At 43.2% G+C, this 22,713-nt stretch overlaps 2 protein-coding genes across 5 annotated transcripts in view; one reads left to right on the plus strand and one right to left on the minus strand.

The window, feature by feature from the left end:
* The window catches only part of znf423 (zinc finger protein 423), a 118,175-nt gene extending 106,369 nt beyond the window's left edge, over positions 1–11,806 (minus strand). The window contains exon 1 of one of the 2 annotated variants that reach the window (XM_086108906.1): positions 10,410–11,806. In XM_086108906.1, the coding sequence (XP_085965032.1) occupies positions 10,410–10,449 (40 nt within the window). In that variant the 5' untranslated portion in view covers positions 10,450–11,806. The remainder of the gene's footprint in view (positions 1–10,409) is intronic. The other variant, XM_086108907.1, reaches the window with a different exon arrangement.
* Positions 11,807–20,553: 8,747 nt separating this feature from the next.
* Positions 20,554–22,637, plus strand: LOC147206128 (L-rhamnose-binding lectin SML-like). 3 transcript variants are annotated; one of them, XM_086109256.1, is made up of 9 exons: positions 20,554–20,661; positions 20,827–20,859; positions 20,944–21,012; positions 21,081–21,274; positions 21,449–21,561; positions 21,629–21,673; positions 21,907–22,042; positions 22,136–22,239; positions 22,416–22,637. In XM_086109256.1, the coding sequence occupies exons 4-9, from the start codon at positions 21,171–21,173 to the stop codon at positions 22,445–22,447; spliced, it is 534 nt and encodes a 177-aa protein (XP_085965382.1). In that variant the 5' UTR covers positions 20,554–20,661; positions 20,827–20,859; positions 20,944–21,012; positions 21,081–21,170; the 3' UTR covers positions 22,448–22,637. The 3 variants fall into 3 exon arrangements, with proteins under 3 accessions (XP_085965382.1, XP_085965381.1, XP_085965383.1); XM_086109255.1 differs by having other exon boundaries at positions 21,154–21,274; XM_086109257.1 differs by lacking the exon at positions 21,081–21,274 and having other exon boundaries at positions 21,452–21,561.
* Positions 22,638–22,713: the final 76 nt, after the last annotated feature.

Genomic DNA, 22,713 nt, shown 5'->3' on the forward strand with positions numbered 1-22,713 from the left:
CGGGCTCACTATTTGGCAAGTTTTTTTTGTTGTTTTGTTTTTTGTGCTGAATCCCTGATCAGTCATCATGGTCCAATACCATTTAAAACTTCATAAACATATCTGATGCCATAGATTTAGGATGCACACTGCCATTTCAACTTATTCAGAAGTATTAGGCACCCACCATAATTGATACCCCTAAAACTAGAAGAATAAAGTAAAAGAAATACAGAAAAAAATATTTTACGATAAAAAAAATAATTTAAATTCACAAGAATACATTCAAGGCGGCACGGCAGTCGACTGGTTAGCACATCTGCATCACAGTGCCCAGGTGCAGGGTTTCAATCCGGCTCTGTCCTTCCTGTGTGGAGGTTGCATGTTCTCCCCATGCCTGAGTGGGTTTTCTCCGGGTACTCCGGTTTCCTCCCACATTCCAAAAACATGCGTGGCAGATTAATGGAATACTCGAAGTTTTCCCTAGGTGCGAGTGCGAGCGCAGATGGTTGTTCGTCTCTGTGTGCCCTGCGATTGGCTGGCAACCGGTTCAGGTTGTCCCCCGCCTACTGCCCGAAGAGAGCTGGGATAGGCTCCAGCACGCCCGCGTCCCTTGTTAGGATTAAGCGGATCGGAAAGTGGATGGATGGAAGAATACGTTCATCATGTGAAATAAATAAAGGAGCCACTTCGAATTAAAGCTTCATTTTGGCCAATATTAAGTTGTACAGTATAGGTACAGTTTGTGACAAACAATGAATCACCGGTAGTCAATATTTTGGTTCACCAACACCGTCGTCATTATCATTTTGAATAAACGATTTCACATACGGGCGGCCCGGTAGTCCAGTGGTTAGCACGTCGGCTTCACAGTGCAGAGGTACCGGGTTCGATTCCAGCTCCGGCCTCCCTGTGTGGAGTTTGCATGTTCTCCCCGGGCCTGCGTGGGTTTTCTCCGGGTGCTCCGGTTTCCTCCCACATTCCAAAAACATGCATGTCAGGCTGATTGGGCGCTCTAAATTCTCCCTGGGTGTGAGTGTGGGCGTGGATGGTTGTTCGTCTCTGTGTGCCCTGCGATTGGCTGGCAACTGATTCGGGGTGTCCCCCGCCTACTGCCCGGAGATGGCTGGGATAGGCTCCAGCGCCCCCCGCGACCCTAGTGAGGATCAAGCGGTTCGGAAAATGGATGGATGGATGGATTTCACATACTTTGCTAAATGAAATTCTCTCTTCTGTTTCTAATATGATGTAACAATGATCATCTCAAATGTTTCCACAAAAGTGCAATAGTGATTTATTGTCATATTATAATTTAAAAAGAAGACTTCTGATATCTGCTGATACCCCCCCAAAAAAAACATTAGGAATTTTGTCTGAGTACAGTTTTACTCATCACTTTTTTTTCAACGTGGCCTTACTATATCATGTTAATAGGCAAATGGAGGCCATTATTGTAAAGTCTAAAACAGGTCATTACTTAGTAATGAGCTTTTAGGACCAGCTAATGGAGAAAAGCAGTCTCGCAAAATGTAGTCTCACCATTTGGCAAGCGGGATAGACTCACTGTTCTTGTCCAATGACTTGTGAAAAGTTTATTAAGTATTTAAGAAGAATTTGCAAAGTAATTAGTGATCGCTTCATAAATTATTCAAGAGTGTACCCACTCTGATTACCTTGTGCCTTGATTTTCGTGCATCTCATTAGAAAGGTTAATGGGTAGAGAATGTGTGAATTCTGCTCCACGACTAACTTCAAATTGCCGCTTAGAAACAAAAGGGTTTCACACAACAATGCCTTTGCACTGAAGCGAAAACATTGAAATGTCTCTTTTTTTTTTCTACCACCACTTCAACTCTGTTTCATTTCATCAGCTGTCACTGTTGCTTTCACGCTCTCATTGGCTGTCGCCCCCACTCGTTCTATTGTATTGCTCACAGCGGGGCCCACTTGCCTTTTGACTGGAAGGTGAATGGAAAGGACTTAGAAAAACCAACTAAAGACTCCGGCATAAAAAAAATTAAAAAAAGAAAAAGGCAACGGTAGCTCTATAGTGAGGCACACAACAAAGGACGGTCAAAGTGTCCAAAAAAAAAAAAAAGAGAGAGAACATGACAGTTAGCTTGTCCTGTTTAACTTCACACTCGAGGGACAATACACACCAGTGTGTGTCACACCGGTTATGTTGGGTCTCTAGATGACGGGGGGCGGAAAGAGGCCATAAAAATAATCTTTGTGGTCAGAGCGATACAACGGTGCGCTAAGATGAAATTGTCGACCTTTGAGGAAGTATCAGAGACAAAAAGCAGCCTATCCAATGAATATATCATGAAACAGGAACATGTGAAGAGGGGTGCTAGTAATTGCCCCCACCACTAATGTTTAATGCACGGCAGGTATCAACGGAGGGGGTTGAGGAAGGAGTCGAGGGAGAATTGCGATTGACTGAGTAAAGGAAGAAGGGAGGAAAGATTGATGAAGGGAAAGTGTCCAGAAAACATTACCTTGATAAATTGAAAGCACTCATATCAAAACAAATGCACAAAACTCAAAATCTCCTTCCCGCTAGCATCAATCTAAAGCGATCAAACTGGCAAAAGATCAACAATTTTGCATTCAACTTTTACAGGGACGAAATGGAATCAAACTTTGGAGCACCACATTCATTCCATGAACGACACACAGTGGCCAGATGGCAAGCTAGGTATGATTTAACAGAGCACGTGTGTGTGTGCGTGTGTGTACGTATAGTCACACCAGTGTCATCTTTGTCTTCTCGGACACATTTGTGTGGCGATGTGTGCCTTGGCGTTACGGGGGCGTTGTTCCGGGGTCTCCAGAGGTGTGGGTGTCAAGGTCCAGTGAGTTAGCAGCAGATAAACAAGGTCAGCTAAGCTGCAACAATGGCACAGTCCTGGCCCGTGACGCCTGGTTTCCCCACAAACACCCATGCACGACCGCACCAGGTCAGCCGCTGATAACGGGTTACCGCTGGCATCCGAACTCGCACAAACGCCATAGGACATAAATCGAAATGAGATTTCGAATGGGACACCGAGTGGGAACTCACTCCGTGCCAGCTCCATGAAAGTTAGGCATGTGAAATGCTACACTGGCAATGCTGCATTCACATCCATCCGAAACAAGACTAACAAATACCAAACAATAAATCACATTCAAGTGTTACGTAACTTTTCGCGGGTGATATGTTCAATAATCCCTCACAATCGGTGAATTTCTGTAAAGGATGCCCAACATTCTAAACGCTTGTTACACTAAATTTAACTAACTTTCCGCTTACAAGATGCAGAAGAAGACGAAAGATGAAGAACAACAATGATGGTAGTCATGGCAACTTTTGCTTTCAACAAGGACTTAGAAGGACCAAAAGGCACATGAGCCAAACGAGATTGTACCTTGAGTTACAATGTGATGCGGGATTCTGGTGAAGGTAAGCCATTTTAAACTACAAAGAAAAAGTTGAATGCAGTTACTGAGTGGCTGCTTGTGCTTCAACTTCAACTTTACTTTCCTTGTACTGCCTGATGCACTGGGCTCCGGTCCACCATTTTGGGGGGCACACTGAATAACAGAACGTTTTGGGTTTCCGAATGGTCTTAGTGAAGCAGGGCACTTGGAGCGTGTTTCCGAACGCACCCATGATGAGGAAATGGGGATTTTGGGGGTGAGTAATAATGCTCATGGTCGTGATTTTTTTCGCTTTTTTTTTCTTACTGGACCAGCTTAGAGGGAAGAACACAAGCAAGAAAGTTAACATTTTGTCAATATTTTCTGTTGACTTATTTAAAAAAATATAAATAAATAAAAATCAGAGGGTAAGCTACAGAAAACAAATGGATTGGATGGATGTCCTTTACTCATGAGGTCAAACCAACAATCAAGGGTTCAAGATGTTATTAACATGAATCTACAAATGTGTTTTGACTATATAATTTCAACTGGAATCTGTTGATGCTAAACAAGTGACCTGAAGTAAAAGCAATTTAATGCAAAATCTGAAATTTCCAACAGTTGTGTGCATCAATTAAAATGTCCAAATGATTTATTTACCAAAGGCATTTTGGAAATGTCACACTGGGAAATGCTCAGGTGTATCTAAAAGGCTCTTTAAAGACTCTTTGCAATTGAGCATCATGTGACAGTGCGTCAGGTACTCAGCATGAACTCCACCAGAGCCGCCAAACTAAAGCTGCTAAATGGAATGCCACCATCCGTTATTTTATTATTTACACCTGCAGCGCTCCAAAAAGTGGCATGTCAAAAATGTGTTAAGAAGAAGAAAAAAGAAAAAAAAAAACGAAATCAACTCAGGTCTGTTTCACTCGCAGCCTTCAAGTGTGCTATAATTTGGTCCTAATTGAGTACAGATCAACGTGAGTCCCATTATATTCAACGCAAAGTGCCGTTGGGTTCCACCAATCACCAATTAGATTAGCTTATTTTGTCCCATTAAAAAAAATAAAAACTCAAATCCATTCCCTGCTGAGTAGTAAAAGTCAATAGAATTTCAAACAAAGCTTTTTCGAGAGCCATTTAATGGTTCAACGAGCCTTTATGCAAAGCCAATACAAGCTTTTACACAGGAGCAGATCCATGTTGTTATGCGTCCAATGGCCGCACGATTGTTGAAAGCATCTCGCGCTGCATTAAATGACATGGCACGGTTGCAACTGTGAAGCAGAAATACAATTAAACGTTGGCCTTTTCATGAATTTTAGCACAGAGCGTCTGGCGCATTTGTTACATCTATCGCATGGAACGTATTATGTGCTCTACTTTTTCATCGTAAGTAGTCCACCAGTAATATTAATCCAAGTTGGATACATTTCGATTTTGCAAAGTTATTCCTTGGCACCTCCTAGTTGCGAAGGCTGACCCATTTCGAAAAACTTTGATATGAGATTTTTCCCTCACAAGTTTGTCATAAACTTACGTCAGTAAATTCGATAACATGAACCCTTTCATGCGCCCTGTAACCTGATAACATGATAAGCTGTCCACTGTAGTACCCGCTGTCCCTGAGAGGGTTCATGTAATTTTGTGGCTTTATCACAACTTTCAGACACTACACATGATATCTACATAATGGAAAAAAAACACATGCTGACCGACTAAAATGACCCTCCACCCGCCCCCACCGCCCATCCTAAATTGCATCCTTTGCAATTTGAAAATTGCATTCCACTACATTGTGATATCGATTTCAATTTCATTCATTGCTCAGTTCTACCAAGCCGCGATCCCCAAATTTCCGGTGCCATACTGATCCGGCAGCAATACAAAGTGACCAGTGTAAGGACACCAAGTTTTATAAGAGTGAGCCAGAGTCTGTAAGCTGTGCCCCCCCCCCCCCCGTCCTCCCAAAAAAATTGCATTATTAAAGCTACAATAATGGCAAAGCCAGATGTGGCCTGAGAAGGGGAGAAAAAAGGAAAACTTGCCGGTGCACTATTAACACACCAACAGTGAGGACAGACGCAAAGGCTGTAAAAGAAGAAGTGACACACCACGCTGTACGTTGACACGCACGTCAGGCGAGTCTCATAACAACCGAAGCCCTAAAATGGATTGCCACTTAATGACATTTCACAACCACAATTAATTTTGACTTATTTTAGCAGCTTGGCACCACTTAATTTAATGTCTTGCACACTTAATTGACAATAACTTTAACTCGCCGCGATGAACAATTACGGTCCCAGTCTCTTAGTTAAATTCCGATAACATACAGACATTCAATCGCGCGCCGTCGTAATGCATGATAGAAATAGGATTGCGAAGACGAACAGGCTTCATCATCGTGATGCCGCTTTCGTGTTTGGAAAGAGGGTCCAGGCGAAGTTCTTCATAACCCAACTCAAAATCTGTTTCCATGATGCCCAGTGCACACAGTGCGGGAGAAAATGAGATGGGGTGTAAACAAGAGGACGATGCTGAAAGGAGGAGATTGAGTGGAATTGATGCCATTAGCCTGGAGGAGTTAGCTCGCTTGCCCTCCCTGGTCAAAATGCTCATTCGCCCTCGGCTGACGATATACAACAGTCTCAACAAACTCAACAGACGCACAAGAGTAAGTGCTCCCTGTTTCACCACCATCACCCCCCCCCCCCCGTCTCCGTCTCCGTCTCCCTGTCATATGTGCTCAACTCCAGTTTAATGTCCTGCAAATGAAGCGGATTTATTAATGTGTAATTAAGTAATAATCATCACTACATAATGCATGAGAGACTCGAGGGGCTAAGAGCTGAGAGCGCGAGGAGAGAGAGATAGGATAGAGAGGTTTGCGGAACAGACAGAGGAGGAGGTTTTCGCTGTCGCGCCTCACTAAAGACACACATTAAAAAGGGATTAATCCACTGAAATAATATTTTGATAAGTCGGAAGCGGTGCTCGCTCGCTCGCTCACCACCTCCTCCTCATCCCACCTCTTCTCTTCTCCCATCATGTATTTGTCCGTGTTCAATTAACAGACTGCAATTAGTTGAGTGCCCGACTGCTAATGCAGATTTAATCTGTGTGAAGACGAGACAGAGGTGAAATCCATATAAAGAGAGCAAAAGATAGACCGAAGCGATCCGTTTGAGGACAAAATCGGTTCGTCGCGGAACACGCGCGTTGATATTATTGACGCTATTTCACAAAGGACGGCAGTGTGACCGTTATAAATTCCTCACCAAGACAACTTTCGCCGAGAAGTAACTGGAGATTTAAAGATTGATGGAGCACCTGCAAAGAAGACATTTATTTATTTGCCTTCCCACAGCAAGTTATTTCCGGTTTCAGCAGCAACACGCTTAGGCGGCAAGCTACCGGTAGTTTGGCCAGAAATGAATTGTCATTTAGCGATATCCTTGATTGACTATGGAGAAAATTAATCCTTCTTTTGTTGTTATTGTTCTCAATGGGATGGGAGAAAGAGAGTTTTTCTGAACTTGTGTTTTAATGACGGTGTTGTGTGGACCATGTGACTCAACCTCCCGCAGCTGTCATGTTGCTCTTGTTTCGATTACGACAACTCATTGAGGCTGAATCAAGTAGACAACCCCCCCCCCCATCTTGCCTCAAATGCATGAAAATATGATTCATCCGCAATCCACATCATTGACAGACACCTCACCCATAAACTGATCATTATGTCCATCCGCACGCTCACTAACATGAGGTCAAATCTAATTTAATGATCAGTTATTCATAGCCAGTAGCAAAACACCGTCATGGGTGAATATAGACAGCCATAAACAAACAGTAGTAACAGTGAAACGATAAAAATCACAGTATGAACTGGAAGATAGTGACTCTCTGACTTGAAAATGTAATTTTGTGGTCTCGTCCAGCATTACACCGAGTCGGTAGGAAACAAAAGCAGGGGATGGATGAGCTGGCACTCGCGTGTTTCTCTCACATTGGTTTGTCTTGCCAGCGTCTCTGTAAGGCAGCCGGCGAGTCAGAGTTGGGTGAGCAGGTGAAAGACAGGAGAACATGAAAACACCGATAATCCCCTGCCGATGCTCACCTCGCTCTGGCCTCCGACGCTCTCACTCACCGGCTCTGCGCAAGTGTTGCCCACCCTCAAACACCACTCTATCCCCCTTTAGCCTTCACCCCCTGTGTTCCCCTCCAACTCAGTCTCCCCCCTTCACCCTCTACATCCCCCAATGTCAGGTCTTGCCAAGCTGTCAGTAGGGCAAGGTGTGAAGGGGAGATAGCAAAAGCCATGTGCGTGCGCACACACACATGCACACAGATGCATGACTACACATCGGCTTATGCAAGCTAGACTACAAGGCCTGCATCACCTTAGGTGGATAAACACAGAGTGCCGCCGCTGCTGCTGCTGCTGCCGGTGGCATTGGTGGTATTTGGCCTCAGCTTTGCTTCGCTCTGCTTCACCTGGCTGGCTGAATGAAGCTAAGCTGGTTATCCCGCTGCCTTCATGACACAGCCATGTCTGTGACGCGTGCAAACAAGAATATGAGAATGCAGATCTCCCGAGTAGAAGCGCACGCAGACTTCGGGGGAAGCAACAAAAAGGCGTGGCGGACAAAGTCAATGGGCCAAATCGGAGGATTTGTACGTAGCCATGCGTCCGCAACACTTTGTACAACCGCCACATGCTGGTTGTAAAGGGAAAACTCCACGTTGAATCCAAACAGTCCAGCCCACAAAAAAATCTTCCTTCTTTACATCCCAGCCACATCTACACTTTCACAATCTTGTATTTTGTGCTCATAAAAACTGAGCATTATAGCACATATAACACTTGTAAACCTCAAGGGCCGTTTTCGATGTTTCCCCTCCTCCAACACACCTGATTCAAACGATCAGCTCATCAGCAAGCTCTGCACAAGCCTGATACCGATCCTGATCATTTGAATCAGGTGTGTTGGCGGGGGGAAATATTTAAAACAGGCAGGATAGCAGCCTTCGAGGACCAAAGTTTCCCCACCCCGGTTTTAGAACATGCGATCTTTTCAGAATTTGCAGTGTGAAAAGATTTCGCCAAAATGACATGATGTCAAAATTCTGAGTCTGATTGGGATGGCTGCTTCCTGAGTGCAATGCACCAAGAATTTTGAAAATCCGACAACGGGATCCGGAGAAATTGAGTTTTTTTGTGTTGGGGGTGGGGGAACCCTGCCTTTTTTATATTGATAATTTCTCAACATACTGTATCTCCTCAAAATGTGATTTACTGCAGGGAATCCCTTCTCCAATTGGCTGAGAAAATTCAATTTTAAATATCCACCAATAATCTGGCCCAGGGCAAAATTCCAAGCGCTTCTCCAAGTCGACGTATCAAATTGATCATGCATTACCTCTCAATAACTTGCCTAAAAACCATCCCTTAAATTGCGCAAACGGAACATTATTCACGTGAGGAGCAGAATAGATCATGCACACTAATCAATACATTTAAAACATGAAATACATTAAGCACATTCGAATGAATGGATGTGGAGAGCCATGTATTTTTTTTAAATTGATGTATCATCGTTGAGAACCACTGGCTTTCTGACACCTAACATCACTGTTCCGCAAAAGTCACTAAAAATCTACGACACACGGCGCCTGTTCAAAAGCTTCACCACTTGTTGAGCACATAAAAAGATTCTATTCGTCAAGCTTGACAAACAACTCGCATTACTGACATCCAAGCCTTGCTTGATATCTTCACAGAGGACATAAATAAACAACAACAAAAAAAAGACTAAAAACTCTAAAAACAATAAAAGTGCAAAAAATAAATAAATAAATAGTGCAATTTAGTGAACTCCCTAAATTCAGGTTATTGATATCAATGCTATTTTCAACTATAATTACAGGTAGCTTGATTTTCTCAAGCAATAACAGGGTCAAAAACTTAAAGCTGGTTGCCAAGGTTAGTGTGTGACCTCAGTGGCTCAAGGTGTGATCTCACGCAACTGCCTTGTTTCCAAACACAGGCATTCAATTCCTGCACAAACTACCCGCAATATGCACAACACCACCAGTGTGTCTTGTGTAGAACTAACATGTTGACAAATGAACCAGAGAAACAAAACAAGACGATATTCTCACTTGGATTGAACAGCCCCGTCAGACTAAGCGGCCAGTTGAAATTTGTGTCAGGTCTGGTAGCTTCCTAGATAGTCTGAGTGGGACAGCCTAAATGGAGAAGGAAATGGGGGAGGGGGGTGTTGACCACATGGTCAGCCCATCCCGTTGCCCATCTGGGTCCCATAAAGGAAACATGGAGACCAAGGCCACCACATGCCCTCATGCATGATGCCCATTCACCCATGAGCTACAATGAATACTGGCTTGTAGTAATGACACAAAGTGGGGCTCTTCGTCTGACTCAACAACATATCTGTTGGGGGTTTAAATAAAATTAACTAATCGTATTTTGTTTTGAACTTCATAGAAAAATAATCAATGCCATCTGAGCGCAACCAGAGAAGGTGAGATGTAAAAGTAGCAAAACACTGATGGAAACGGACATTCTTCAGATCTTAGATGAGAGGCGTCAACAACTTCTTTAGCACATCTGAGGCACAAATTGATGTAAAACAACAAAGCCTGACAGCGTGTGTGTGAAGTCCAGTAGATATGAAGGGGTCAAGGGAGGTCCATTTAGCAAAACAAGCGAGGAAAAACACACTCCGACAGAGCAGATTAGAATATAGAGGACCAATTAGAAGATGTCAGGGGAGCTATGCAGAAGTGCACCATCCTCTATTGATAAGCTAATTTTAAAACCATTGGGAGTGATCATTGCACTTTTTCCTAGTAACTCAAAGTGGACGACCGGTAACAGAAAACAACACTTTCAACCCGAGCTTGAAAAGTCAAGTGGCAAGCGAAAGCTCAAGTGGTGGTTCTGGCCGTACTGGCTTTGCAAACAGAAAAGTGCAGGACGCGTTTTTTCTTACCTTTAACTGAGCGCGGTTTGGCCTGCTTTCGTCTGGACATCTCTGCTGCGGGTTTAATTCGACTGCTGCTGGGGTGGTTTTTTCCGCTCCGTTCCGTGTTTTCACCTCACCACGCAGGCGGGCACAGCCGAGGTTCAACCGCCCTCCTCTTCCTTCACTCGGTCTCGGCTTCTTCGCCTGTTGCAATGCGGCACCTCCGCTCGCTCGAGTCGGCGTCGGAGAGGAGGAAAAAAAAACACACCGCGTGGGTCCCGCAACGCGTGGAGTCGTTAACGCCAAGCGTGGGGCGTAGGAAGAGGAATCAACCTGTAGAATAAACAACTTCTACTTAAACGCGACCCTCGGAAATACCGTCAAAGTGATAACGGCAATGTCCGTTATCGCGAAACGCGAAGGTCCAGGTGATGAGCGGCGACGAGCGTGGATTGTATTGGCGTGTGTCGGTGAACGGAATCTGCCCCCCTTTGCAAAGTAACGACCACTGTCAGTTTTTAGTTGAGTTCGTCTCTGCCCACCGTGAAAGCGTCGCTCGGGCTCCGTCCCTTTGCTAGTAGTGCTCGGGTGGCACTGACATGACGCATCTCCCTCCACCCCCCCCCCCCCCCTCGCGTGAGGAATTTGACTAGGAACGTGTTATTATTTCCCAAAAGCCCTGTGCCCTGTGGTGTTAATAAGAGCCAGATATTCGCTAGCCTCTGTCTCCCTGCTTTTTCTTTGTCCTGACTCTGGCTACCAGTCTCCCTCCTCCTCCTCCTCCTCCTCCGCCTGCCTCTGCTGGCGGGGCTGCGGCGCAGACACACATAATAAAGCCAAGGCAGGCAGTGCTTGGCTGGAAATGTAGCCGCGTCCCAGCAGGGGGATGTGAGAGAAGGGTCCCGGCGGGGGAGCGCTCTGATCCCGCAGGGAGCAGCTCGGCACAGCCCGGGTTGGCTGAGGCTGAGAGGCAGGCAGGGCTAAGTTGACGGGAAGAGGGAGGAGAGAGAGAGAGGCCGACAGTCAAGCGACGGGCGCGGGGGAGTGTTGGCCGACAGCGCCTATTCACGGCCGACTCGTGTCACTACACCGGAGACCGAGAGACCTGACAGGGAGGAGACAGAGGGAAAACGTGGAGTTGGATGCAGTGGGAGATGGACATACCTGTCAACTCATACGGTTTAGCCGTAGTTCATACGGATTTTGTGGTGAATCATACGTATATGGCCGTATCGCCCAAATCATACGGATTCTGAAAATTTCCGTTCCCCCCCTCCCTAACAGGTAGTTCCGTTTGCTTTTGCCCAGAACGGTGCTCGTCTACTCGTATGCTTTCATTTCCGGAATACAACTCTGAACACAGTAATGCCACTAAGTAGAATGATGATTAGACATTAACCAGACATTGTATTATGGAGATCTACAATAAATATCATAGAAAATTTCGTGGGTTTTTTCCTGTGCCGTTATTTTCTATTTTGACATAAAATGCTTTAAGATAAGATATCCTTTATTTGTCCCACACTGGGGACTTTGGTATGTTATAAGGATTTTTTGCTCTTTATAAGGATTTTTTTGGTAGTTTATACAGGTTGGCGCTCCGAAAAGTTGACAGGTATGGATGGAGGACGTCAATTAGATAGCCTTTCCCATCCTCGAAAGCCAAAGCACATGCACTGTTCACAAAATACTGGGATTTTTAGGTAAAATTACGGATAAACCTCAAATGCACGCATGTGGACAGTTTGTTCAGACTGCAGTACGCACTGTATACTAAAACAACATTGTTGTCAATGTATGAACAGATTTACTCACTCGAGTGAGAAATTAGGGCCTGTTTAGTTGATATACTCAAGTATACACAAGTTGATATACTCACAGGAATTCATTAATTAATCTGTTGTATGTATGACGACAGGTGAATGCCAAGGTGCAGTGGCACAGTGGTTGGGAATCGCATATAGCTACAGTATAGTGCCCTTCATCATTAATTACACCCATGGTTAAAAGCATTCAAATTCATTCATTTTGTTTCATTACAGAAGCATACTCACATTGTGAAAGTCAAAGAAAAGGTTGGCCAGACAAAATCAAAGCTGCTCCCTTGGCCAGACCTCAACTCCATTGAGCACCTGTGGAGGGGGGCTAAAGAGGAGAGGACCCAGGTTGCTGGATGATTTAAGATATTGGGCAAGGAGGGTGTATTCTCTCATCTTGTGACACATAAGAGATCGGGTGCTGTTTTTTTGGCAAAAAAGATTACAAATAATTACAATATATTAACAGGCTGTTCTTGTGGCACACATGATTTGATGGGGGAAACAAATAATTTACCGAGGAGTCATACTTTCATGAAATAAAATGTACACATATACCAAACAGGTCGCCAGACATTGCTGATTGCCATCTTCAGTCCTTTTGTTGTCGTCAAGTTTTGCAGCTGTGCTTGGCCAAGTCAAAGTAAGCGTAAAAAATGCACATTGATCTACTTATTGTAATTATTGTGGCATACCCCAAGTCATGTAGTGTGGAAACAAAGCAGCCACTGACACAACTCGGATGTGAGATTGATTTGAAATGCAATCCTTTAGTTTGTAAACAACACGAGTATGTATGCATGCAAAAGCAAACCAAGCGCTGGATTTGCTTTAACAAAATATTTTGTTGCGGAATTTGAGCATGTTCCACCTCCTTTGTCTTAAAAGGCTTTAATATTTAACTCATTTGTAGCAATTTCTTCAGGGGAGTCCCTGACAGGATTAGTTTAAGCCTATTCACTTGGGCTGAGCACAGCCTAACCGTGTATAATGAGCATTTTACACACTTCAGGTCTAGACCACAAAATGTCTGCTCCTTTTCTGTTGGTAATATAGATATTCATGTTTTAGATATCAATCCACAAAAGGTTTTAACCGTTCTGAACAACAAACAAACAAAAAAAAACATTTGGGAATCCTATGAAAAGCCACCATATAATTTATTGAACAAACATAATTCAATTAGCCACTCAAGTGTATGTGTATGGAAGCGTATGTGCATGTTTGTGTCTTCTTCAAAGCGTCTTTATGTCCGGTAAAGAAAAGCGAAAAACTGTGTGTGGACAAAGTGAAACAGACAAAGGGGGGTGGGGGGTGGGGGCGGTGAAAATCACTGGATGCTTTGTTCTTCCCTCTGTGCTCCAACTGAGTGCTCTCTGGCCACAGCTGAGCTTTTGCATGTTCCCTCTCTGGTTGTCATGGATAACTGGGTAACGTGGAGCTCCTGGTGCTAAGCAGCAGGACCACTGGCCTCTGCAGACCATGTCCTCCTGCGGAGAGGCAGAACAGCCTTTAAGATTGACCCCCCTCCCTCCCCCCTATTCCATGCTGCGCCCCACTCCCTCACTCGTCTCCCTCTGCCTCACCCTCCGACCCTCAACACTCCCTCCTCATGAAATGAGTGCACATCAGGAGGCCTGTGTGTGTACTTCTGTGTGTGTGTTGCGCTTCCTTAATGTGACTGCCATTGGCACAGAGGGGCAAAAGCCCTCGCTCAGTGGTTGGTCCCCGTCTGCCCCCCACCTCTCTTTTTCCTCTGCTCGTTTTTGCCGGTAAACACAAAAGAGTGTGGGGGAGGGGGGGCTGGGGGTAGCCCACATTACAAGCTCCTTAAGGGTCAAGGACAGGCCCCAAGCTGAATAGCTTCTAAGAGTTGCATTGTCAAATCACATAGCTTGCGATTACACCCTCTGTCATCTCTGCACGGATTTGACTCCCTTACACACAGACACACAATCACGCACGACAAGGAAAACATCAAGTAGCCGCAACAGAGTAAGTCGCTCGACCGACATGCAGCAGGAATTTATACAGACAGGACATGAATGGACCAAACCAGAAGCAGATGTGAAATCGTAGCTTCCAAAACACGGAGTAGGCTTTCGGATTTCATCCCGAAACAACGAAATTTATAGAGACAAAGGACATAAAAGTTGTCGTTTAAATCACATTGGAATCTCCATAGTGGAACACAGCAACAACCGCTGCTAAAATTTCACTGTTTTGCCAAATAACTGATATACGTTTTGATCATCGTTATCATGCATTGCGAGTTGCGGCTGGATGGCTCGGAGGGATAGCACCGCTAACTTTGGATTTGAGAGCTAATCCTGGTCAGGGCAAACCTCTAAGAAGTCTAACACTGACTGAGAGAGAAAACAAATGTGTCTGGGAGGATCTATTTGTCTACTCCTGTAGTGTTCATTTAATTCTGATTAGTAAATTTAAAAAAAAACTTTCCCAATGTTAATTATTTAACTTTTAAAAGTTTTGATTTAACTCTGGAGAGTGCTGCGCTAAATAAACTCAGACAGAATACTAAAATCAAGTATGTACGAGTCAATTCCCAACTGGACTTTTTTGTTGTCAAGAAGTAATGTTACCAAAACAGTCATGGTGACATCACACAAGCAGATTAATTACACAAGCATGATTTTCTATTTTTGTGACGGCAACACAGAAAGTCAGAATATGCTTATGATGGCCATACAACAACATGAAATGTAACTTGTGGTGACCTGACAAAAAAACCCAAAACAAAACAAAAAACAGTACATGAATTTGTCCTGACTCATATAACATGTCCATGATTCAGCCATTCTATATCACCACCAAATTTTGGACAAGACACACAAACACACACAAATTGACAAACAGCCCTCTTAACACAACTTTTGTCAGGTGGTTTAGACTCCAACGCACCCTCACATATCAGAACAAGTGATGCAGAAAATGGTGGGGCGGATACAGTATTGGTCATAGAGTGAACGGAATTTCCTCTTGAGGAAATTACAAATCAAACAAGCAAAATGTTATGTCTTCATATTTGTTGTTATTGTTATCATGGACTGATTAACTACATGATGAGAGTAAAAAAAGGGGGGGGGGGGCAGAGAGAGCGTGAGCGTGAACATTTTTTTTCCCCTAACAGAATGCGTCAACGGCAGTAACATCGACTATCTGCTGACCTCTACTGGCCGTAAGGGGTAGATGTATGTAATCGTAGATTCGTTTTTTTTTTATTATTAAGGCGATGTAATAAAACGACGTAAAATTCATATTTACAATTGAATCGCAATTTTCTACAATCTTGAATTTGCATAGGATTTTTTTTTGTCATGGAGTGGTTATTTAGAATGTACATGTTCATAACATGAACATATACTGTTCACTAAAACGCTACTTAAACGTATGGGTACTGTGATGGTTAAGAGTTTCAATAGATTAACACACATACACACACGCACGCACACACAAAGAACGCTGCAGAACACCAGGAATTTTCTCTGTCCCATCATTCTTCAAGCGGTATCCATGAAAGACAAACTTGACCCAAATAATTTGAGTTAAGGTACTGTATTGAAACTTGGCAGATGCTTGTACACTACAAGGCCAACAGACAGACAGCTAACCAGACAACAAACCAATTTGTTATTATTATTATTATTATTATTATTTAACACGCTGTTCTGTCAGGTAGGCAGCCAATCAAACAGCCCGTTTCATCTCTGACTCTGACCCATGACTTGTGCTTATGGCCTGGGACTCTTCCTAGCAACATGAGACTCACTTTAGCAAAGTTATTTGAATTTGTGAACAACTCATGCATGAACCCATGACACATATACTGGTGTAAAACATACTATAAAACACACATGCCGTGCACACATGTGCCAGAGGCACACCCCAACAGGCAAACATGTTGATAATTAGAGCCTTGTTATTGAAACGTGCCATTGCGACAATTAACACCCGAATGTGTGTTTCTGGTGATGGGAGGTAAGGTGTTTGCTGTGGTGCAGGGGAGTTCAAGTTCGATATCACTTCAAGAGTTCCTGCAAGGACACACCTACTGAGGTGCAATGCACTAAGACCACCTCCTGTCAAACCATTTTCCAAGCCTGGTAAAAGCCAGGCAATCAGAGAGTAAAAGGAGCGATTTGTCAAAATGTTGGACTCCTTTCACCTGCTGTACAGTCGATATAAAGTCTACACAGCCTTGTGTAAATGCCAGGTGTTTGTGATAAAAATGAGGCCACGATTAATAATTTCATAACATTTCCCAGCGTTAATGTGACGGACTGTTTCTTCACCCTCCTCCCAAAAATAAAATAAAAATAAATGGCATACCTGCAGTGAGCTGTGGTGGTGGCAGCCTTGTGTGCTGTTTTTCTAGACCTCTGATTCGGGTTTTCATCAAGGTGGAGGTACTTTGGACAGTTTCAAACAGCAGTCAGCGTGAGCATGAACCTTTAGGCTTCTGTGGAAAAGCAACAAAAAATGTCAGGAAAAGCCCAATAGAACATCCGAAATTAATTTGGCTTTCATCAGGTGTCCCTTAAAACAGTGGCAGGTGTGTGCTGACTTCCACTGAACCTTAGTTTGAATGTGATTGGTTCATTCTGAATAAAAGCCCGGCATTTGAACTGTGGTGTTGTAGTGCCTTGATCAGTCATGTGTCGAATGGTTTGTTCAAAATTTTGAAATGTGTACTTAAGACAATGTTTTCATACTAGTGTTGATAAAAGGGACATTTTCCAAGAGCAATCATTTATTTTCAGGGGGGAAAAAACTATCATTTGTATAATAAATTTTCCAGTTATCAGGAACTGTTTCAGATTTTCTCCAGAGCAGTAGAATGTTGTATCATCAGCAAATAGGACACATTTAAATTGTTTGGAGACACTTCAGATATCATTTATATATAATATGAATAGTTTAGGACCAAGCACAGATCCCTGAGGAACTCCATAAGTGATTTTAAGTTGATTTTATTTTTTATTGTTGAATTGCACAGACTGATGATATCTGTTATCTAAATAACTTTTTATCCATTTATATGCTACACCTTTAATGCCATATCTCTTTAATTTATTCAATAATATACTGTGATTTTATCGTGTCAATCGGGGTAATAGGAGACAATGATACCTGAAGTGTGTGGTTTATGTCCAGCCTACTTTGTAATTTTGTTTTGGTCGCCATCGCTGCAGAAAACCCTCACTTCAAACAGGTAGGATGTGGGAAATAGCAACAGTGAGTTGTGGCGATCTCAGGGTATTCAGCCATAACTTTCATTCAGAACACCGGCAGAGTTGTTGTCTCGAACGTACTTTTAAGGCCGCCGTCATTTGCGATCTCCAGCAGTTTTTTTAAAACTCATTTTGCAAGCTCCTGTGTTTTGTTTTAGCGTAATCGACCTCGTGACGGAAAGCGTGCCTTGACGTGCGTCAAGAGTGACACAGATGGATGGAACAGAGAATCGGGCAAATTTTCAAAATAAAACATCTTTCGTATTCCGAAAGAAATAAAACGTAATTAATGTAAATTATTTATTCTTTCTGTGCGGCCCGGTACCAAATGGCCGGGTGTTACGGACCTCAGCATTAGGTTATCTATTGTATTTGTCAATCTCTCGATTTTACTGCATCTAAGAGCTTTGTCTACATATATTGCAACCCCCCCCCCCCCTCCTTTTTGTGTTACCTATTTGTTGCAAACATTTCATATCCTTCTATTTTCATTTCACTTGTTTTTTCATTCAAGTTTCTGACATGGAAATTATTTTACATTTATTGAATTTAGTCAGGGCGGCCCGGTAGTCCAGTGATTAGCACGTCGGCTTCACAGTGCAGAGGTACCGGGTTCGATTCCAGCTCCGCCCTCCCTGTGTGGAGTTTGCATGTTCTCCCCGGGCCTGCGTGGGTTTTCTCCGGGTGCTCCGGTTTCCTCCCACATTCCAAAAACATGCATGGCAGGCTGATTGGACGCTCTAAATTGTCCCTCGGTGTGAGTGTGGGCGTGGATGGTTGTTCGTCTCTGTGTGCCCTGCGATTGGCTGGCAACTGATTCAGGGTGTCCTACTGCCCGAAGACGGCTGGGATAGGCTCCAGCACCCCCCGCGACCCTAGTGAGGATCAAGAGGTTCGGAAAATGGATGGATGGATGAATTTAGTCAAGTATTATTACGTTTTTTTTTTGTTTTTTTAATAGAGACATGTACTGTTTAAGTGTATATTACTGTAGTTTACCAAAAGAAGATGCAACTTGAACACATTCATCCTCGACCTGACACATACGTTGGCTCCGTTGAGCCCATCACGCAGGTAAGTCAAATTGAGATTGTGCTGTGGTGCATAAATGAAATATCCTCGCATATAACTGTACATAGAGCTGGGCGATATGCTGATATACTGTACATACCTGTCAACTTTTCGGAGCGCCAACCTGTATAAACTACCAAAAAAATCCTTATAAAGAGCAAAAAATCCTTATAACATACCAAAGCATTTTATATGTCAAATAACGGCAACCCCCCCACCCCCCACGAAATTTTCAATGATATTTATTGTAGATCTCCATAATACAATGTCTGGTTAATGTCTAATCATCATTCTACTTCGTGGCATTACTGTGTTCAGAGTTGTATTCCTGCGTTACTTTTTTCACCAACTCCAAATGCTGACCCATCGGCTCAAAGTTACAGCATCCATTCATATTTACTTTGGAAATGAAAGCATTCGAGTAGACTAGCACCATTCTGGGCAAAAGCAAACGGAACTACCTGTTAGGGGGGAAAAAAACGGAAATTGCCAGAATCCGTATGATTTGTGCGATACGGCCATATAGTAAGATTCACCACAAAATCCGTATGAACTATTGCTAAACCGTATGTATACTGTACATCACGATGGCGATAGAAAAGTTTCTATCGTGTCACTTTTCTCATTTTGCATCGATCGTCATTTGACACATGCATTTTCACAGCAAAATGTGAGTAATAAGAACAACAGCCAAAGCTTGATTTGAGAGGCAAAAACTTTCACTTGACATTCTTATGCCACACAATTACCATCTGGTGGAAGACTGAACAACACAGGGAAGTGAGTCATAAGTCATAGTTATCACACATTACAACTGTACGGTGCAACATTAAACATTAAAACAGTAAATGAAAACGGGCTCCTTTTTCTCGAAATGGAGAGCCGGTTATTTTTGAAGGCCGACAGAAAATTGAGTTCTGAAGCTATGTAGGCAAGCACCGACCAGAAGAAAACTTGTATCCACTTTTTTTATCATCAGGATAAAAGTATTTCTTCCTTTTACCATACCAATTGGGGTAATGCATTTTGAATACGTTGTATCTCTTTTCTTGCACAAAATGTTTGGCCAGCCCTAATAGAATATGGAAAATCCCCATTTTGTAACTTGATCACACAGGCAGATGTCGGTTCTGACAGATTACATTCAAATAATATTATGGTGCCAATTGTTTCATTTGCCTGAAAAGGGCTTTTGTCTTCTCTGCCCTGTCATCATGGAACTTGTTGCAAAAGGACTGGAAACAAACGGGACTTATCTCAGTCAATGACTTTGAATCCGGACTGAGTGCAATGAACACAGCCTCCTTAACCTGTAACCGTTTTATCTAATTTGGATGACATTTTGAAGGGTTGCAACTGTAACTTGTGTTGGCATGTACATGTGTGTCATTTGAAGTGTGTTGCAACATTTTGCTGCTTCCTGGCCAGGACAACCTTGAAAAAGATTGTATCATATAAAACTAAATTGAGAGCCCGTTGTACAGTGTTTTAGTTTTAAATATCATCTGTTTTACTTTTCGTTTGCAATATGGTGCACGAGGAAGTTCTAACTTTTAATTCAGACTTGGGATTTTTATCTTGCCCTGAGCTCAATAGCAAAAAGGCTATTAAGGGGGAAACAAAGTTATGTACAAAATGTTTCAAGGGCATAACAGCGTTGAAAATAGTTTCCATTACACCACGGCTGCACATGCAAATTTGTGAGCCAACCTGAGAACTTTTTTTTTTTTTTTTTTGATAAGTGAAATATTTGTTCATTGGTGTATGCCTTAAAATTCGCACAGGCTAATACAACAAATTGTCTCAGACAAACCTTGAGGCATCATAACAAAGTAACAACATCAGGCTTGGAGCGTGTACCAGAAAAACAGGTGCATATGAGGGCAAAATGAAGGTTCTTCGGTTCAAAAAATAAATAAAAAATCTCGAAAATTCTTGTCACGCGGACCAGCGTCACGTCGCCAGCCAATCACACACACCGCCAAAGACCTTCTACAAGTCGGCGTGCCTTATAAATAGCAGATGAGCAGACATGAAGTCACTCTCCAGACAGGGATCACCTCCGATCATCGTCTAAGTGTGGGAGACTTTCTTGTCCGAAAATGAATTCCAACCGCTTCAGACTTACTGTGGCGCTGTGTGAGTATTCGCTGATTCCCTGATGAAATCTGAATGAGGAGGGATGATTGAGCATAATCGATGCTAACGTGTTTTTGACTGTGTTGTGTCATTGACAAACCGCCTTACTCTCAAAATATGCCCATGTCATTTCTTTGATCTAAAGACAATTTTTGTTTTCCACAGCGCTGGTAGCAACCGGTTTGCTCCTCACAGCAGGTGACTGTCAAAGTTTGTCCAATATTCATTGGGTAGTTCCTGTTTTTTGAAAAATAACTCATTCCAATTTTTAATATTTTGCAGTTGCTGAATCTAAGAACCGAGCGACCACCTGTGATAATGACGACGGGAACGTCCAACGCTTAGACTGCGGTAAGACTTGAGCCATTCTTATTTAAACCTTCACTGACTTAAAGTTCTTTGATTTCCTGATCTAAAAGAGTCATGGTCAGATGAACCTTTCCCCATGTTGATTGCTGTCTGTCCTGGTGTGACACGTCATGGCGTAATCAGTGTGATTGACTCGGTGTATGGTTGCTCAAACCCGTGGGTCTGCACTGATGAGGGCCAATCTGATCAAGAGCTGGCCAACACATACTGGAGTGAGGAAATCACCGTGGACGAACTCTGGAATCAGGAAAGTACCGTGGACAAACTCAAGACGAAGTATGCATCGGTGCCAAGTTGTGAGAATTGAAACATGCTTGTTTTGTTCAGATGATGAAAATGTATGGGAGGATCTGAAAATCCATTTCTCACCCAGCCTAATCTTTGCAACAACTTGAAAGGACTGATGTTTTTTTGTGCGCAGATGCAATGGCAGGAAATCATGTGAAGTGAGCCTGACTGGTTTCCACACTCGTGATACCTGTGTTGGCGCCTTCAAATATCTGCAGACCACCTTTACCTGCCTGGAACCAAGTATGTCTTCGACATTCTGTGAAGATTTTACACAATTCCATAACTAACATTGAATTTACTCCGACAGTGACTGTGGTGGCTTGTCAGGGGGCCATGGCACACTTGGATTGTGGTAAGAACTTTTTATATTATTTGAGAGGTTTTTTTCCCCCCCCCTCTTGAGGACTAGTAAATACCAATACGATACAGAATTATTGTAAATGAAAATTAGGCCATACCTGCCTGATGATATTGATAATGCTTGACAAAACTGGCATGTTCAACAAGTGTGTACACAAGTGGTTACAATCAATGTCTACTCTTCCATTTCATCACCACCGTTCTTTCCCCTCATCCCAACGGCAGGTTTGGGCCACGTTATCACCATCGATGGTGCAGCCTACGGACGCCGCGACCAGACCACCTGCTCCGAGAGAAGGCCCTTTGATCAGCGCCAAAACGTCAAGTGCATGCAGCCATCAACTGCCATGGTTGTCAAAATGTACAGTAGCACAATCTTGTTTCCCAAATGTACAGTCGCACAATCTTTTTGTTTCTCCATCCCTGAAACTAAGCCCATTTTCCTCATTCATAGGTGTAAGGGGAAAACCACCTGTTCAGTCCCAGCCAGCAATGCAGTGTTCACCAACCCATGTCAAGGCACCTACAAGTACTTGGAGATTTCCTACACATGCAAACGTAAGTATGTTAGCTGCATTAAAGAGTGGTCAGTGTTGTAATTTGAATATTAAAATGGCTACCCATTAAAGGCCAGCCTTCAAGTTTTTTTTTTTTTTACTAACTGTATGGATGTATCAGATTTCAAAAGCATTTCTTGGACTTCAGCTTGCACTGACTTTTCTTTCTCTCCCCAGCTCCTGAGGCTGATGACCCGGGTGTCCTCTAAACGGTTCTGCCATTTGGTCTGGCTTCCATTCGAGCGGATTATTCAAAGGCTCAGCCCGCTCCTTAATTTAGTTTCCGCCAGACGTTCACGTATTTCGGTATCGCGTGATGACAGCACCTTGCCAGTTTCCGGGTTTGCGTCCTGCTCGAGGCCATTCCTTCACTAATAAATATAGCCGTCACAATGCAAACATTTGTTGTCTCTGCTGTTTTTCTTCCTGTATAAGGACAACTTATTTGATCTATGATAAAAAAAATGTTGGTTTG

This window comes from Hippocampus guttulatus, chromosome 4 (assembly GCF_054856545.1).
Source record: "Hippocampus guttulatus isolate MCC_2025c chromosome 4, RoL_Hgut_1.0, whole genome shotgun sequence".
In the NCBI taxonomy this organism is placed as follows: domain Eukaryota; kingdom Metazoa; phylum Chordata; class Actinopteri; order Syngnathiformes; family Syngnathidae; genus Hippocampus; species Hippocampus guttulatus.

What these genes read in the sequence shown, in the direction of transcription:
- LOC147206128 (XM_086109256.1), top strand. Translation starts at nt 21,171, where the DNA reads ATGGTTGCTCAAACCCGTGGGTCTGCACTGATGAGGGCCAATCTGATC. An exon ending in CATGGCACACTTGGATTGTG is followed by an intron (nt 21,674 to 21,906) that starts GTAAGAACTTTT and finishes TCCCAACGGCAG; the next exon opens with GTTTGGGCCACGTTATCACC. An exon ending in ACTGCCATGGTTGTCAAAAT is followed by an intron (nt 22,043 to 22,135) that starts GTACAGTAGCAC and finishes CCTCATTCATAG; the next exon opens with GTGTAAGGGGAAAACCACCT.